General features: G+C 38.8%; 1 protein-coding gene across 1 annotated transcript; it reads left to right on the top strand.

Annotated features, from left to right (window-relative positions):
- Positions 1-921: 921 nt before the first annotated feature.
- On the top strand, positions 922-15,839 carry rorca (RAR-related orphan receptor C a). The gene is made up of 10 exons (XM_010871773.3): positions 922-1,283; positions 10,035-10,120; positions 10,248-10,389; positions 10,707-11,141; positions 11,321-11,442; positions 11,755-11,887; positions 13,334-13,441; positions 13,608-13,718; positions 14,444-14,556; positions 14,660-15,839. The coding sequence occupies exons 1-10, from the start codon at positions 1,277-1,279 to the stop codon at positions 14,819-14,821; spliced, it is 1,419 nt and encodes a 472-aa protein (XP_010870075.2). The 5' UTR covers positions 922-1,276; the 3' UTR covers positions 14,822-15,839.
- Positions 15,840-19,325: the final 3,486 nt, after the last annotated feature.

Here is a 19,325-nt window from a genome sequence, read left to right as displayed (position 1 = left end):
GTGTTGAAGGCAGCGCTAAGGTCAAGAACCTTGAGGAAAGATACAGAACCATGGTCTGATAACATTAAAAGGTAATTTACCACCTTCATTAGAGCAGTCTAAAAGACCAGAGGATGCAATAATTTCAACGCTTGAGGATTACGTTTTTGGACAGGATGGATTTATGGATACAATAATTAAGTGCATGGTCCTATTTCATAGCCAAACAGTAGTCTTCTGTTAAATAGGAAAAGATTAAGTCAAATCAAGATGCATTTGTCTTGTGTTTGTTAACAAAAGGTGTCTACTAAGACTGAAATGCTTCCCAAAAAACATAAATTTAGGTAAACAAAAAATAAGTAATTTAAAAGAATGTGCAAATACTGTTGTGGGTAAATACAAATGAAATGATACAGTCTCTCTTCGAATAACAATAGTAGCAAGAAATAAATTATATGTGATATGAAAATATCAGTCTGTTTAAATCAATGATATCTTACATTTCTGAATAACAGCATGTTTAAATATTTTAACTTGCTAAATTAAAGCAAAACAAGAGAAGGCCAGAAAATAAATAGTGTGCTTGAACTTCCGAAATCCCCCATGCTGAACCACAACCCCGGACCCGTTGTGGTTCAGCAATCCATGCACAAAATACACAAAAATACAGTGAACACTTTCAAGTGAAATTATAAATTCACCTTTAATGAGAAGCCACATTCACCTTGTTGTCTATATCTTCACTGCATTGAAAAGAAAAAAAGAAAAAACGTCAGACACCAGATCTGCCCTCAAATAAGTCTACTTTCTATTTCCCACCAAGTTGCTCCTGTGACACACTGCCACACTTTCCCACGCACGAGAGAGCCCAGCACGCGGAAGGGGCGCGCGCGGCCTTCACGGGCAAGAGGCGGGCCAGTAGAACGAGATCATGTGAGAGTCCACGCGCTGAAAGTAGGTTAGAGCAGCGAGCGAAAAAAAGACAGTGAGCACTAGTCCAGGAAAGAGGTTGGAAGACTTGGAGTTCGCTGCAATATTTTGTAGCATAAAGTCCACGCTGAGTCACAGAAGAATACTTGGGCTTCACGGAGTAAATAGACTTCGCAAAATAGCTTAAAGACATTCTCGATATTTAATCTGTTTCACAGATCAGCTACTTGTGAACATATGAGGATTTGTTGTTTTTACATTTTTCAACAGCTCCTTTTTGGAGCGAAAAAGCATAGATCATATTTATATACCTCCATTTTATTTTCATTATCTGGAGTTTTATGAGTCAAATACAATTATCAAGAATATGAGAGGTAAGTTTACATATTCTAATCATTAAAGGTTTATGTTTGTGCCAAATAAAAAATATTGTTTGTATGAGAACAATGATTATTTGTATGGGAATTACTCTGCAAAAGCATTGGCTGTAGGCGACTGTCAGATGTGAAGTGCGTGTGTTGAAACCGGCCACGCATGGAAATGACGACGACGCAGCTTTGCATGAGATAGCGTGCTTTGAGACAAGTAACCTATTCGCTGGCTGCCCCATCTAAATATACAAAGTTAAGCTAAAAATAACATATATTGCATTTTACAACTGAATTAAAAAATATAATCTAAATAAAATGTTATCAAATCTTATATGCATTTACTTGCGAATTCTACTTCCCATAGGTTATATGTATACTTATGGCTTTCATACATGAACGTGCGCTATTGTTTGAATCAACTTCAAAGACGATTTGTTTGCATTTGCATGCAGGATGGCAATAAGAATTTCGATGTAGTTACCTTGTTTCGCCAGCAATTGGCGGCAAGCGTTTTTTGGTTATGTAAGAAAGGGGAGGAGGAGGAGTGATTGAAATGGCATTTCACGAGAATCATTATATAATCGTGTAATCTATTTGTTATTACATTAACAAAGATTATGTTTGTTCATCTCTATTTGCCTTAATCAGTAGGCCTACTGTGTAAGTGACTCTGGTTAGCCACTTAATATTTAATTGTATTACATAGGCTATATTTATTAATGTATTATAAAAATGATAAAATAAAACCATCCCACAAAATGTGAGAATGCTGATTTTATGTGAGAGTTGCAATATATTAAATGTTGTTGTTTTCTCTATCCCAGTGACCCAGTGTAAGAGAAGGTGGTCAGTGTAAGAGAGAGTAACTCATCTAGAAACTCTGTGGACGAACTGAGGCAGTGTTATAGTCTGCTGTTCCATTGACCTAGTTCTGTCAATGAAGATTACACAGCATTCAGGGAGGATGTGTGGGGACTGGGGAGGCATGGCATCTTTCATTAGTCTATTAGTTCAAAGTGGACATTCGTAAGCAGTGGAGAAAACAAACTGTGGTAACAGAATGATGGTAGAGCTGAGGTTTCATGACATGTGCTGATGTGCTAGCCCATGTGGTTGTCTGTCAACAACTGAGCCTTAGCTGGTGCATAAGCAAAACATTTCTATCAACCAATAAGTTTTATATAAAAAAAAATTTTTAGTTTACAAATGTGTTTCCTAATGTCCACACAATCCGTTTGAGCATTTCAAAGTAGTTCAGGTAAAGCAATTATACTAATACATTTAGGTCTTTGTCAAAAGAGAATGCATGATTCTTTTTTTTATTGAATGGGGAATCTATGGCAAATAATTTCTTCACAAAAGTTGAAAACATGGTCTTCCCTTCATGTGTTGGCTGATTGTGGATGTTTGTATGCAGATACAAAACAAATAATTGTTTTCAATCAGAATATATGTCACTGGTTTTCAATTACTGCCTGCATCAATAAGTAGATTCAATTTTTCCTGTATTGCATTCTCTCTGATCATATACACCTCTCTGACTTTGGATGGATCCTGCCAATGGCAATGTCACAGTCACACTCAATGGACACTACCCATTCTGTGCTACAGCCATGTAGGACATAAATTTAGCAAGGTATCGACAACAAAGTAGAGCTCTGCCAACTCTCTGCTCCCAGGGGCGCTGTTGATCAAACTCTAGGGCTTGTTTACATTACGAAAAGGAGAAAAAAACACTAGATAGACTTATCTTGAGTTTGCATAATCATTTCCACAGCTTTTGAATGTACACTGGCATGTTCAAGACATGCCAAGCAGTATTGTGTCTGTGAAACCGTAGGAAAATCTAGAAAAACTGCGCACCACACAGAAACTTGATACAGTTCCAAAACAAATGCCTTCACAATTGAAGAAAATAATCCAGCATCAAATAATCCAGCATCTTCTTCAATATGTCTCGGAAAATATAGTGTAATGTAAACAAGCCAAGTGATTGTTTGTCCGATGTTCACAGTGGGGCTAAAGTATGTGTGAAGGTGCCTCTCTTTAACAACTTGCCGCTAACTTTCCACTGAAGTTTTAACTTTTGCCCTGTCGAGCCTGGATGGCATTCTCCCTTGATTCCTCATTCATTATGACTAGACTAGGGCCAGGAGTTTCACCCCATAAAATAAAAAACTGCTGGCCCAAAGTACAGTCAGACTATTTGTCTGGGAGCAGAGTCAGATTATACAGGTGGAGTATCTTAATTTGAACCAGTTTACTACAGTATGAAAATAATCCTACAGCAGCAAAACATTGTAATTGTAATGTTGATTTCAACATGGAAAATGTAAATTTCACATGGCATTTTCAAATATACTGCACATGTTGCATGTCCTGCATTGCTGGAAAGCTGTCCTTTCAAACTGAGTAAATACTTGTGTATATGATGTGTGGAACTGTGGTTGTAGCACAGCCCTAAATGTGTTCCAGTGGTGGGGATAACCATACAAGATTATACCTATGGTGTATTTTAGGACTGTCAGGGAAATGCATATTGATATGTCACACTCAAGATGATATATATCAGTAAAGTTAAATACATAGAGGAAAATAGAAGTGAACATTTGATACATAAAAATAAAGCCATAAACCTCACCCATGCCAAGAACAAATGCTATGCAAAACAGTCAAAGCAAAAGCTGCAAATGTATGAATGAAACAGAAAATATGGATGCTTTGAGAAACAAATAGACGAATTTTGGGACATAATTTCTCTTTCTACTGAATATTTAGTAGTTTTTATTGATTAAAATGTAGCTGCTAACTCATTCACCATAATTGGCAGTTAACATACAGCCCTTATTTCAAGAGGAATAACTGAACCCTCCTGTGCAGAATTGAAGAGTGTGACCCCTTTGAAAGACACATGTACATATAGAATACTGGCTGGACTTGTTGAAGCTGGGTACAACCACTTGGCCCTGTAGAGCAATGGTTGTCATGCGTTACCTGCCTTGACCAATGGGACAACAGCATGAAAGAGTATCTAGGATTTAATCCCACCCAACCTCCAGGTGCCAGCCTACTTCTTGTTAAATTATTCCCGTCAGAACCGGCATTCAAACTGAAAACCATCCGGCTGCAGTTCACATATTTTCAGTATACTTTAGTTGGTGTTCGGATGTCTATAAGTTACGTTTTAGTTTCTAAACTAGTTTCTAATCATGCAAGTGCATCCTTGTAGCTGTGATGGCTAAAATGTTTGCTTTAGGGTTAATGTTTGCTTTAGTCCCATGTGGCTCAGTTGGTAGAGCAGAGCATTTGCAATGCCAGGGTTGTGGGTTTAAGTCCCACGTCAGACCCGTATAAATATGCATTCACTACTGTGACATTTTGGATGAAAGCATCTGCTACATTATCGCAATGTAATTTATGGATTTTGGATGATTACATTTGGTCAGTTTTATCCATAGAATTTTTAGCAAATTTTAAAGTCTGTGTACACAAGGTGGTGCTTTTATTTTATTGCTACCGACAAAAAAAAGAAAACTAACATGTACCTTTGAGAGAGGCTAAAGTCTTGTCAAACGATATGGAGACGTTATTGCTAAACATATCAAGAATTCCGCTCTCTAGTTTCATAGGTTAAGTGGCCTTAAATGTATTAAATGTGCATACATATTGGCAGCTTAAGTTACTCTAGTACAAGAGCACTTCGCACAAGGTTTTCCATGTTTTATATAGAAAGCACCCATAAGTAAATACAAAGTGCAAGGTTATTAGGACCTTCTGACTCCAGTTGAGCAGTTTTGTTAGGTAAGATAAGAGAGCAAAGTCTGTTAAACTGCAGACATTTCTGCTGGGACAAGCAAACTGACTGACACAGAGTTGCCTCAGAAGATACCTCAAGCTACAGGACAACCACTACATGCTTTACCTCACTACAAATGTTATCCATTTCCACCTTCAGTCACCATTGTCTGCAGATTGTGGTGACATCAGTTAAACAGCTCTCAACTCTTTGTGCCCCAACCTGGGTTCGAACCAGAAACCCTCTGCAGACATCAACAACATTACCTAAGAAATATTTTTTTCCTAATTTCTCCACAAAAGACAAAGTTCTTGCAAAGTAATGGAAACAATTGCCGATTCAAAAAGTCATTTAGGATTTTCTATGATTTGGATCCTATAAGATTTTTAGTTTTCATTAGGAACGTATAGGAACCAGTCCTATAGGGTTCTTTTTTTTTCTTTATAGGAAAAAAACTATAAGAGTTCTACAAAACTTTCCTAACAATAGGAATAAATCCTACAATAAGAATCCTATAGGATTGTTCCAAAAGCGTTTCAACATTATTTAAATGTTGAAACGCTGCTCACACACATTGCTTGCTAACTAGCTGGCCAATGCATGGAATTGTGAATTTTTGGTTTGCCTAGAGATTGCATTCATGAGAGTAAAAGGAAATGGTCCTTATGTAAACATTTGTTGACAGAGCATGACTTCAAGTCAAAGTTTCCCTTACACACTGACTAATGCTCGTAAGAACTCATAATTCTTGAAACACTGTCTAGCAATTTTGCAGATATTCTTCCTTAGTAAGGTGTGGTATGTGCGGAATGATGCTTTGTGTACATTACATGCCATTTACTTTTACATGATTAATACATTTTCCTAAAATTAACTGGCTGTCTTTTGGAGTGGTGTGAAAAGTATTCAGGTGTTGAAGCCATAAGCACTTTATGTAACTGTGACATGTCCAAACAGCCCATTACACTTGGCCATGCTAGAGGTATAAATAGATTTATGGACTGGGCCAAGACAGCTGAAACGGCACTCAAATAGTTGACATGTTGCCACAAGTTGGGCACCAGTGTGAGTTACATTTAGGGCCCCTTCAGAATATTTTGTATGGTAGATACTATGAAAATCCTCTTGACCTCCCTGGTGTTAAATAAGTGGAGAATGTTAGTGGATATCCTACAGCTCTACTTACAATACAGTTTCTTAGGTGATCATCAATATTTCACTAATCAAATACAGACCGTTTTCTTAAGCCTGTGAACATTTCCAATCCCCTGTCAGTGATTCAATCAGATTTGGTTCCATCTTAAAACAGGAAAGAAAGTAATCAGATTACAAGCCTTGCCAGGCTGCCACCCAAAGCGCTTCCCCTTGCTGAATGGGAAAGTGTGTGAGTAGAACAGCTTCTTCTCTCTCATAGCCTGACTGGGCTGCAAAGCTGAACGACATGTCAGGTAGCATATCAGAGACAAAGCTATGGACGCGGGAACCAATAGGAGCGATAGGGAAGGGAGGGGAAGATTCGTCACCGCGTTGCTAAGGTGACCTACCCCGAATGAGTGTGTTCGTGGAAAACGGCCAGACTTCAGTTATATAACAGGGAGTGTGGTGGGGGCCAGGGACGAGAGAACGAAAGCAGAGAGAGAGTGTTTTTTTCCACTTCCTTTATTTATTTATTTCCCTAGTTGCTCTTGATAGGTCAGTTGGAATTCTATACAGGGAAAACACTCAAATATCTCCTCAAATTATTCAAAAGACTCCTACTGACACAGCTGTAATAGTTGAGAACAGGAAAATGTATCCTGTTCTTTCCTCCCTTCCTATCTATGAAGCTGAGATTTCCACTTCATAGTCGGCTGGTAATTAATTTGCTTAGCACCCTGTGTGTGACGCACTTATCTACCCACAGCCTCCCTCGGGTGATTGGATGAGTGTGAGTTGTTTCCTGATGAGCTGGGAAAGTTGTCGCCTGCAAATTAAATGTTACTAAATGCGTTGCAAAGTTATTTACAAAATAAATAATAGAAGACAACCGTGAGTCAAAGCAAACACAATAAAACAACCAATCGGTGAAGGTACAGAACAAGTGAAACTTAATCACCATAGGTCCTGGTAAATGCAAATGAAATGTTACAAAAAAAATTATAGAAGACAACCAAGAGTCAAAGCAAACAATAAAACAACCAATCGGTGAAGGTACAGAACCAGTGAAACTTTATCACCATAGGTCCTGGTAAATGCAAATTAAATGTTACTAAATGCGTTGCAAAGTTATTTACAAAAGAAATAATAGAAGACAACCAAGAGTCAAAGCAAACACAATAAAACAACCAATCGGTGAAGGTACAGAACCAGTGAAACTTTATCACCATAGGTCCTGGTAAATGCAATTGTCCTGATGTTCTCAGCCACAGAAGGCCCTAGCACTTACAGTGGATATAAAAAGTCTACACACCCCTGTTAAAATGCCAGATGTAAAAGAATGAAACAAAGATAAATCATGTCAGAACTTTTTCCACTTTTAATGTGACCTATAATGTGAACAATTCAATTGAAAAACAAACTGAAATCTTCAAGGGGTGAAAATAAAAAAATAAAAACCTTACAATAACCTGGTTGCATAAGTGTGCACACCCTCTTATAACTGGGGATGTGGCTGTGTTCAGAATTAACCAATCACATTTAAACTCATGTTAAATAGAAGTCATTACACACCTGCCATCATTTAAAGTGACTGATTAATCACAAATAAAGTTCAGCAGTTCTAGTAGGATTTCTCTGACATTTTCTTAGTTGCATCTCAGAGCAAAAGCCATGGTCCGCAGAGAGCTTCCAAAGCTTTAGAGGGATCTCATTGTTGAAAGATATCAGTCAGGAGAAGGGTACAAACGAATTTCCAAAGCATTAGATATACCATGGAACACAGTGAAGAAAGTCATCATCAAGTGGAGAAAATATGTCACAACAGAGACATTACCAAGAACTGGACATCCCTCCAAAATTTATGAAAAGATGAGAAGAAAACTTGTCAGAGAGGCTTCCAAGATGCTTACAACAAAATTAAAGGAACTGCAGGAATTTCTGGCAAGTACTGGCTGTGTGCTACATGTGACAACAATCTCCCATATTCTTCATATGAATGGGCTATGGGGTAGGGTGGCAAGACCTTTTCTTACAAAGAAAAACATCCAACCCTGGCTGAAGTTTGCAAAAACAAACATGAAGTCCACCAAAAGCACGGGCAAAAATTTGTTATGGTCTGATGAAACCAAGATTGAACTTTTTGGCCATAATTACATTAGGTATGTTTGGCGCAAAAACAACATTGCACATCACCCAAAGGACACCATACCCACAGTGTAACGTGGTGGTGGCAGGATTGGGGCTGTTTTTCTTCAGCTGGAATCAGGGCCTTTGTCAGGGTGGAGGGAATTATGAACAGTTCCAAATACCAGGCAATTTTAGCACAAAACCTTCAGTCGTCCGTTAGACAGCTGAACATGAAGAGGAAGTTCACCTTTCAGCACAACAATGACCCAAAGCACACATCCAAATCCACAAAATCATGGCTTCACCAGAAGAAGATTAACGTTTTGGAATGGCCCAGCCAGAGCCCACACCTGAATCCAATTGAACATCTATTGGGTGATCTGAAGAGGGCTGTGCGCAGGAGATGTCCTTGCAATCGGACAGATTAGGAGCTCTTTTACAAAAAAGAGTCAGCAAATATTGCCACTTCAAGATGTGCCATGCTAAACAACTGAGTGCTGTAATAAAATCAAAATGCGCTCCAACAAAGTATTAGTTTAAAGGTGTGCACACTTATGCAACCAGGTTTTTGTGAGTTTTTTATTTTAGACTTTTCCCCCTCAAAGATTTCAGTTTGTTTTTCAATTGAATTGTTCACTTTATAGGTCACATTTAAGGTGGAAAAAGTTCTGACATAATTTATCTTTGTCTCATTCTATTACATCACAAGAACCTGGCATTTTTACAGGGGTGTCTAGACTTTTTATATCCACTGTAGATAAACAGCATAATGAAGAGAACAGTCTGTTCCAGAGATTGAAGGGCTGAGGCCCCCACACATTGTCACAGACTGTTAAACTGCTTGTTTTAATGCATTTCATATTTTTATTGCCTACATATAATGTTTTTTTTATCAGTAAAACACTGCAGAATGGCTTCATGCACTGATAAAGTTTTTTGTTCATATCGTTTATACTGTTCAGTGTCAGGGTAGAAGTTTGGAGTAAAGACTGACTTCCAATTTGATAGGGTTTATGTTTTATGGTGATGTTTTTCAAACCGTAGCTCCACCTGTCCTGCACTTTCTCACACAGTCTCACTAGGTCCTAACTCTCACCAAAAAATGTCCATGTGATAGAGGTCTTAACCCAAATCCAACACATAGAGAAGTTCTATTTTATTACAGAGTATTAAATCGGTCCTACAGTCTTAATAGAAAGGATCACCCAAAAAGTGTAATTTAATTCATCCATTTTTCCTAAAATTCCCAAAATGTTAAATTTAAATGATGGAAAATGTGTTTAACTCATGCCGTTTCTTTATCTTAAAATCTCTTGATTGCTGACATGCAAAACCTTTTGGGGCTGTATTAACGGCCACCACACTGGCACACATGCTGTCAGTTAGGTCTTGACAGGGGTAGGATAAAGGGGCCCTACAAAAGCAGCTCTGGTCACAGTCAGCAGTGGAAGAAGAGGAAAGAAGATCTAGTGGGATGCTGTACCCTGCCCCATTAGTTTCATGTTTCGTTTAACTTTCCTCTACCACTTTTTTAAATAAATGCCCCCTATGACCCAGAACATTGGCACTGTGTCTGTTCCATGTGTTTCTCTCTGTTACAATATCAAATTATGCTCCACTCAATAATGCAACTAGCAGGTTTAAATGGGTTAAGTAAGCAATGCATTAACTATTCCTTCCCTCTCTCTTTCAAGCACAAATTGAAGTGATACCCTGCAAGATCTGTGGGGACAAATCATCAGGGATTCACTATGGTGTAATCACCTGTGAAGGCTGCAAGGTGAGCTACCAAAGAGTGCCCCAGACGTCAGTTTACTCCACAACACTCTTCTTTTTAAATCTGCATACTATCATACCTCAAAAATACCTTCAACAGATTCTGAGAATATGTGTGTGTGTATATGCAGGGCTTCTTTAGACGCAGCCAGCAGAACAATGCTATGTACTCCTGCTCCCGCCAAAGGACCTGTCTGATTGACCGCACCAATCGGAATCGTTGCCAACACTGTCGGTTGCAGAAGTGCCTGGCCCTAGGCATGAGTCGTGATGGTGAGTGTGAAACTGTGAACTTGCTCCCCCATTCCCACACACACACACAACACACCGACCAAGGTCAGTCCAGAGAGGACCACAGCCTGGCTGCCTGTTCTCCGGGTCTTGCTGAAAGGCCATCTATGGGGTTGTGTTACACTGTGTGAAATCCCATCTGGAATCATCCCAGAGGCACAGCATGTGATGTAATGAAATACAATTATCACTGGATTTGATTCTATATTTGTAATTTAGCGAGTTGTATTTTGGCTCCAGTTAGTTTATTCTTCCAAACCTGGTTATTGACTGAATCTCCATTTACTTTCCTGATACAGCTGTGAAGTTTGGCCGCATGTCAAAAAAGCAGAGAGACAGCCTGTATGCTGAGGTCCAGAAGCACCAGGCTTCCCAGGAGTTAGCGACTGTCTGCGAGGAGGAAGGTGAGGTTGGAGGTCACGGCCGGGCATACAGCAGAGGCTCCAGTGCTGCCCTCAGCGACCTCAGCGACATTACCACCTTACCGGACGGCTTGCTGTTAGACCTGCCCCTTACACCAGAGGGAGCCGGAGGAGAGTACTGCAATCTGGAGATGATGGGGGGCAGCGGGGGAAGCAGCACCTCCTCTCAGAGCTCACCCGAACAGAACGGACTAGACATTGGAGACGGCAACCACCACATTAAGCACGAGTACCAGCTTCTGCATGAGTCCGGTCTTTTCACCCATGCGCTGCTCAACCCTTTACCTGAGGGGTGCTCCATGCTTGACATAGGTATGGCATCTTACATTAGTCATTTAAAAAATAAAACTGCAATTGACATTTAGTCTTACTAGCACTAACTATATTGAGGAACATTTATTGTGACCTCTCATCCAGTGAGTCTTGCTTTCAGTTGGTTGTTTTTCATTGAGGGTGGTGGAAAGCTAACCCACACGTCTCGTCACCTCTAGAGTGTGTAACAGCAAGTGTGGTGAAGTCTCACCTAGAGACAAGTCAGTATGGGAGTGAAGAGCTAAAGAAGCTGTACTGGTCTGTGTACACCCCTGAGGAGACGCGCAGCTTTCAGAGCAAGGTAACATCAATTTCTTGAGCTCATGGACCAGTTTACTATTATAAAACCAGGTGGTTCCAATGCTGAATGCTGATTAGCTAAAAGCTGTGGTTAATGTGTTTATAATAGCAATGAGGCATCTTTTATGATATATTGTCAATATACCACGGCTAAGTGCTGTATCCAGGCATTCCGCAATGCCTTGTATTTTTACAGCTTTTAGCACTGGTATGTTGGCCACACACTTACCCTCTTGTGCCATATTGTTTAATCACACTATGTGCTATTCACAAAATATATTTTACATTCACATCCCTCTGGTATCTCTTTCAGCCTGCAGAGGTCATGTGGCAGCAGTGTGCCATCCACATCACCAATGCCATCCAGTATGTGGTAGAGTTTGCCAAGCGTATCACTGGATTCATGGACCTCTGTCAGAATGACCAGATCATTCTTCTCAAAGCAGGTCAGTACCTACTGTTAGGACATAGGATGAGTACATTCCAAAACTCATTCCATGGCCTCATGAAACAGCTCTTTCTTAACCTTAAAGCATCATTCCTGTTCATGCAACCTGTAGGTGAAATAATTAACTGCATTTCAATATCTTAGTGCTACGTTAATACACAATATCATATTTGACTTACATGCATTCATATTGCTGGACAAAACTTTTTTTTTTACTACGGTTTTTGTTTCTCTTCTTACACACACTTCCTGTTAATCATTATTGTTTACAAATGTTCATTCATTTGTATTGTAACTATATAAGCTACGGTTCAGTGTCAACACTACTGGGTCACTTAGAAATTGCCTTGTTTTCGAAAGAAAATATACTTTTTTTTGTCCTTTAAAATAACTATCAGAATAATTTATCAGAAATACAGCGTAGACATTGTTAATTTTGTAAATGACTACTATACCTGGAAATGCCTGATTTTTTATAGAATATCTACTTAAGTCTTGAGTATCTGGAGCATCAGCAATTTTGGGTTTGGTTACAGGCTCAAAATGGCCAGAAACAAAGAACTTTCTTCTGAAACTTGTCAGTCTACTCTTGTTCTGAGAAATTAAGGCTATTCCAATGCGGGAAATTGCCAAGAAACTGATGATCTCATACAACAGTGTGATACACTCCCTTCACAGAACAGCACAAACTGGCTCTAACCAGAATAGAAAGAGGAGTGGGAGGCCCCGGTGGACAACTGAGCAAGAGGAATACATTATAGAAGTATAGAAACAGATGCCTCACAGGTCCTCAACTGACAGCTTCATTTAAAACATCAAAACACCTGTCTCAATGTAAAAAGTGAAGAGGCGACTCCGGTATGCTGGCCTGCAAAGAAAAAGCCATGTCTCAGACTGGTCAATAAAAAGAAAACAATTGACACTTGACTGAGTAAGATTGGAAAAAAGTGTTATGACCTTATGTTTTGTAAGAAGTGCCCATCAAGCCAATCCAACTTGTGGGAGGTGCTTCAGGAAACATGGGGTGAAATCTCTTCAAACTACCTTAACAAATTGACAACTAGAATGCCAAATGTCTGCAAGGCTGTAATTGCTGCAAATGGAGGATTCTTTGATAAAAGCAAAGTTTGAAGGACACAATTATTATTTCAAATAGATATCATTATTTCTAACCTTGTGAATGACTGTATCTCATATCCGTTTGTTATGTTTCCAATTCAAACTAATTTCATTCTGTTTTCATGGAAAACAAGGACATTTCTAAGTGACCCCAAACTTTTGAACGGTTGTGTATATTTTTTTCTTAATGTTATTTATTGAAATTCAATAAATGTTATAAATACACATTTTATTTGTGTGTACACATTGAACAATACTTTGTTTTCCTTTCCTCTCTTTCCTGCTTCCTCCCCCTGTGTGTGGTATTATTATGGTCTCCTCTCAGGATGTCTGGATGTGCTTTTGATTCGCATGTGTCGCGCCTACAACCCCATCAATAACACTATTCTGTTTGATGGCAAGTTTGCCAGTGCACAAACCTTCAAAGCACTCGGTGAGTCTCTCCTATGAAACCATATTGAGAACATTCCAGCAGAAATATACTCAGTTATTCACACACCCACATAGTGTAGAAATGCTAGATGAACTGTTCATTACTGTAGCTACAGACAAGCATTTTGGTTTTGATGACATCTGTTTTTCCCCATGCTTCCACACAGGTTGTGATGACCTTGTGGGGGCCGTGTTTGACCTGGCCAAGAGCCTGAGTCGTCTGCAGCTGTCTGAAGAGGAGATGGCTCTGTTCAGTGCTTCTGTTCTCCTTTCTCCAGGTAAGCTTTTTACACCATCTCCCTTTGACTGGTGGAATGTCGAAAGTCAGAATCAGACTGTAGAAAATAGCAGTGGTGATTTGATCATGTAAACCATGGATAAAAACAATATAAGTAATTCTTGAACCTTCCCCAACAGCAAAGCTATGGGGTTATCACAATGGTTACCACTGCACCGCCAAACTGTTTTTTGCCCCCAGTTTTGTTCATTTGGCCAAGAAGTCAGACATTTTGTTGGCAAACTTATCCAATGTTTTAAATCCTTCAAACACTAAATTTATGAAATCGTCCAAGGGGCCAACACTATGCTAGCATACAAGTATATTATATAGTGATATAGTGTACCTATGAGTGACAGACCCTGACCTAATCAAGCAGAGCCAGAGAAATTGAACAACGCCTACACCAGTCGTTTTGTCTATTAGCTCCTCAGAAAGCACTGAGCAATGCAGAAAGAGTGGAATTTTGAAGCGCCTGTTTTTGGTTATTTACTCAAATGAAATGTACCAAGACAATAATTTGAAGGGAAAGAGAGCAAGTATGTTGTTTTATTATTTACATAGTATATTATTGCTTGCTAGTATTTGAATGTCAGACTAATTAATACCAGAATAACTGGTAGGGTTCTGCCCTATTTGTCCAAAATGACTCTTCTCCACTTGTTGTGGCATTTTAGAGGGAAAACCAACAGTGAATAACTGGTTATTTCAATTCGTTACCTCCAGACCGACCATGGCTGACAGACAGCCAACAGGTACAGAAGCTTCAAGAGAAAGTCTATCTGGCTCTGCAGCATTGTCTACACAGAAGTGGCTCATCAGAGGAGAAACTGGCAAAGGTACATTTTGACAAATTATAACATATTCCTTTATTCATGATTCATGTTTGTAAATGGATTTGTGGTAAAAATATTTTTTACTTTCTCTCTCCTACCTTTTAAGATGGTGTCCAAACTTCCCACGATGAAGTCCATCTGCAATCTCCACATTGACAAGCTTGAGTTTTTCCATCTACTCCACCCAGAGACAGTGTACAATTTCCCACCACTGTACCGCGAGGTGTTCATCAGTGAAATCAACTATCCAGACTCCACAATCGGTTAAAAATCAGTTCAGATATGAAAGTGATTCATATAGAGACAGAAATTTGTTGGGAAGGAGAATTACAGAGGGAGAGGAACTTGACAACAGTGAAGCAACGAGCAGCTCAGTGACAATCCTGCATGCTACACCTTTTGACACTCTACTCTCACCTCAGACCTCCACCCTATGGAGCTGCTTGGACTGTAAGCCAGTCCATGCTATACGATTCAACACTAGGTGCTGGTTACTATGTGCATGCTACCTATTTTGGCGGAGTGAAACAGTTCTGAGATTTCATTTTGCAATCTCAGATGTTCTTTCAAAGAGAGTTTGAGATCTCACTTAAGCTAAAGTCATCTATAACGAGTTTGACTTCTTTCCCTGTTCTCCATGTCTTTCTAAGCTAATTTTGAATGTACCTCGCAGACATGCAGCCCTAAGCTTGACATGGAATTAACTATATACCAACCTTCGCCATGGAAGAGTTGCGGTGTAGTCTATTTTTATTATATTTCCATTGCAGTTTCACAGCTCCTTTTTGGCAGTGCCCACAGTTTTGTATGTATGAACAAACTGTTTCAAGGGACCAAGATCAAACAGACAGGCAAAAAGGTTTTTAGCATGCAAGACATGGACAAGGAGACCCAAGGTGTCTATTATCATGCAAATGCTTATGCTGACCTACACATTCATTTTACATTTACACATTCATTTCACATTTACACATTCATACACTGATATTTTTTGCTCTTTATTTTTTCAGACACAATCCAAAGACCTCAGTCCCATTACCTTTTTCCTTTGCAAATGCCACTTAGAGAGAGCAAGAGAGAGTAGTAACAGAAGTATTTTGAAAGTATTTTTTAGATGTTTCTTACAGTATATTTACTCAATAGAGAGAGGGATTTTGAGAGGGAAGGAGGTTTATAAGATAGAATGATTCAGGTAGTCATGGTTAAAGAGGATGCTTACTCAAAGATTTACCTGGTTTAACAAAGGCAATTAAATGAAGACAAATAAAGAAATGGGTTCACCAGGACAGTGTGATGAATGTGTACCAGTCTCGCAGACTGTCTGTCCATACTGGGAAGGAAAATGATTTGGTGAATAGCACTTAAAACAAATAGCTCTAAGTCACCGATCAGCCCTCCATCTTCAGCTCTCCATTCAGATTTTTTTTTTTATGCTACCAAGAAACTAAGGGTTCCAATTCAAAACTGCTGATTGTTCTCCTGAAACAGAAGTGTAACATCCTCCCGCCACTGATAGGCATGGCAGCTGCCACTGAAGCAGATGGCTCCCAGAGAGCTTCAGGAAGTCCCTCTCCCCTACAAGCCTAGGGTTTGTGAGTCCAAGGAGGCAGAAGATATGAAGAAAACAAAACAGGTGGCAAAACACTTTCCTGTGTGACAGCCTTAGCAACAATAACAGTGGGGAAGGGGGTGTGAAAAGATCTAATGTAACCAGTAGGGGGCAGGAGGGGACTATGTCCAGTCCTCCAGGGAAAAGCAGTCTTTATGTTTCAGACTGGTCTAAAGATGTATTGACATTGTTAATGATGTCTTCTCTAACCCACCCCCTTTTACCTCACCCTTTCCCAAACACTTTTGGCAGAAGAAACGGTTCACAGAACCATCAGCTACCCCCTGAGTTTCTACATTCAGATGAGAAAGAATGGGATTTCAAAATTTGCAATGCAATTTCAATGACAATTCTATATATACATAAACAAACATATTTTTTTGCAGGTATATTTTTTCGATGCTGTTCTTTTGTGAAAAAAAAAAGTATTCAATGAAAGAGCAGCCTTTAGTTAATCTCTATCAGGAAGTCAAAGTTAAACATCTCAGTATAGGAAAATGGATATTGGGTGTGGCAGGATGTTACTTTTTAACAGTTCTCAAAGGGGCTTTTATTATTCAAAAAAATGCTAACTTAACGCCGTCAGTACAAAGACTGTACATCGACATGCTGCTGTGTGAACAGTCTGCTCAAAACAGAATACTTTCATTACTTTTACCACAAGATGAGACAATCGCTTATAGGCCTTGGATATTTTCTGTCCAATTATATTTATGGGGGAAAAAATCATTTTGCACTGCTGGAACAGTGCTGTTCTTATTGTTGGTATGTAGTGGTATATGTTTGTTGGGGTGCTTAACAGTGTCGTAATGGGACTGTGCAATAATGTCTTTCCCGATTTCAGTTAGGAGGGCCTTAACAGATGGCTCAGTAGACTTGAAAAGCACTCCAGCCAGAGATCCTTTAAAGGCACAGCACACAAGGTTTCAAGTTCTCTCAACAACACCCAACTTATACACAGAACTAGTATTAACTGACATGAGTTCATGGTTTATAAGATTGTAACTAAGTGTAAATGCTTTTGTAAGTGTGTAGGGTTATGTCTTTGGAGGCAGTTCTCATGGTGTACAGTTAGATTTCCACTCAGTCACTCAGGGAGATAGCTGGGCTCCTTAAGTGTCTTCATCGGTTTGCTGATTCAGACAGCTTGCACCCAATAGAGGACCTTAAAACCTTCATCACTGTGCACAGTAGGCCTACATGTTCTTGTGAATGTTGATCACAGAAGTATCAAAGATGTTACCCCTGTCTAATATTAATATTATTACAGGACCTTAGAGCTTGAATTGTAGATGAAAGAGGATCTAAAATGTAATGACATTTAAAAATGAATTTAAGGTTTTGAATGCTGTGTTGGTTTTGTTGTGATCTTTTCTTTCTTTATTTCTGTCCTGTCTTTTTTCTCCTCAGTTTAGTGTCCTCCTTTTTGTCTTGGAGAGTTGTAATTCTATTTTTTAAGATTATTTTTAAGAATATCACCATAAAAGTTACTATTTTGTCATGATCCTTATGTTTATCATGTATTCATTCTATTTTCAGATTATTATTGAAATCTACATACATAGATTTTAATAAGATATAATTTAAGATATGTTAGGTATATGAAGCCTAAGAGGTTTTTAACATTATTGTTGTACAATGGGGATATGATATGTGGATTTCAGAATGTAATAAAAGTCTTTTTACAATTAAAGTTGTGTGCTTACTTGTGTTTTGAATGTTCCTAACCATAAAAATGTATTCATAAAAGTTTATTAATAATATACATAGGTAGGTTAATTGTTAATATTTAAATCAAAATCTGACAACAACACAGAACCCACCAAAACATGTAGCATTTTCAGTGATAATCTATGAGAAATTGTGAAACACTACACCATACTCAAGGAAACAACATCCCTCCTATGAAGTTCAAGGTATGTGTATAATCTAGTATGTCACATCAAATTTGACTGTGACTTCAGGTGGGACAAGTTACCATTAAGACACAATGTTGGTGTTTCCTTTATTTTCATACAGTGCCTGTCAAAAGTTTGGACACACCCAGAATGTATCTTAAATAAAGCTTACATGTCAATAGAATTGAGGGGCTTTGGCCAATCTTGACACTCATTTTCCAAACACTCAAGACACCTGTTCCTTCAGTATGGTAGAAATGTTATATAGTTCTCTAGTATTGTTACAATTTAAAAAATTATCTTATGAGAATAGAAATCATCTTAAACAAAGTAACCACAAAATTGATCTTTAGCTTTTTCACTGTTTTTTTATAATTATTATAATTTTAGATTTTATTTTAAGAGGTTAGTAGGTCAGCAGAGGTTAGGGCCAGCAGCTTATTTAAGGTTCCTGTTAGCTTTTGGTAGCCTCGCTGATGAGATTTCTTCTTGTTCTGTGATAAATCTTGGAGGGACATCTTTGCAATGCCCTGGTGGGGCCACCTTGTCTCCAATTCTTGAAGATGGTCTTCCGTGTTCCATGATATATGTAATGCCTAATAAATATTTTATATCCTTCTCCTGATTTGTGCCTTTCAACAATAATATCCTATTATTTGACTATTTCAGCAGTACGTAGCCAGGAAACCTTCAAGGAAATCTTACTGGAAAAGCTGATTTTATTGAAAGTTTTATTTAGATCATCCATTTGTTTCTCACTTCAATTTTTTTCTCACTTAAACTCTTAGACGGAAAAAGGTACGACATGATTTGTCTTGATTTTAGCCCTTACATGAAAAAAAGCTTCATTTTCAATGCACTAGTATAGCAGTCTACCACTTCCGAGACAGGAGTTTTTGGCTATTTTTAGGGCCTTCCTCTTGTACCACCAGGTGTAGAGGCCATGTATGGCAGAGAGCTCGGCCCCGCGATGAACTCCGCGGTTCACACCACCACCTGAAGCCGATGCTATTGACATTGGGATGCTGCCCTACAAGAGGTCAAGCAGCTGATCAAGATTCTATCAATGCTGCATTCTGGGGATCGGGGGGCTCGGCTGTGGTGGTTTTCATGAAAGTTACAGTTCCTTGATCATGTTTCAGTGCATAATTCTTACAATTTATTTTCCACTAAAGTATTTCAGAAAGAGAAAAGATTTACGAACACGTCTGACACTGCGGAAACACAGCGCTACTGTTATTTTCTTGCGATAGTGGGCGCTGTGC

Source organism: Esox lucius, chromosome 8 (assembly GCF_011004845.1).
Source record: "Esox lucius isolate fEsoLuc1 chromosome 8, fEsoLuc1.pri, whole genome shotgun sequence".
Taxonomy (NCBI): domain Eukaryota; kingdom Metazoa; phylum Chordata; class Actinopteri; order Esociformes; family Esocidae; genus Esox; species Esox lucius.
This window is presented reverse-complemented; position numbering and strand designations above follow the sequence as displayed.

Excerpts from the sequence above, each read along its gene's own strand:
- rorca (XM_010871773.3), top strand. Across the intron at positions 10,390-10,706 it reads CCTAGGCATGAGTCGTGATG|CTGTGAAGTTTGGCCGCATG; the intron begins GTGAGTGTGAAA and ends TTCCTGATACAG. Across the intron at positions 13,442-13,607 it reads ACAAACCTTCAAAGCACTCG|GTTGTGATGACCTTGTGGGG; the intron begins GTGAGTCTCTCC and ends GCTTCCACACAG.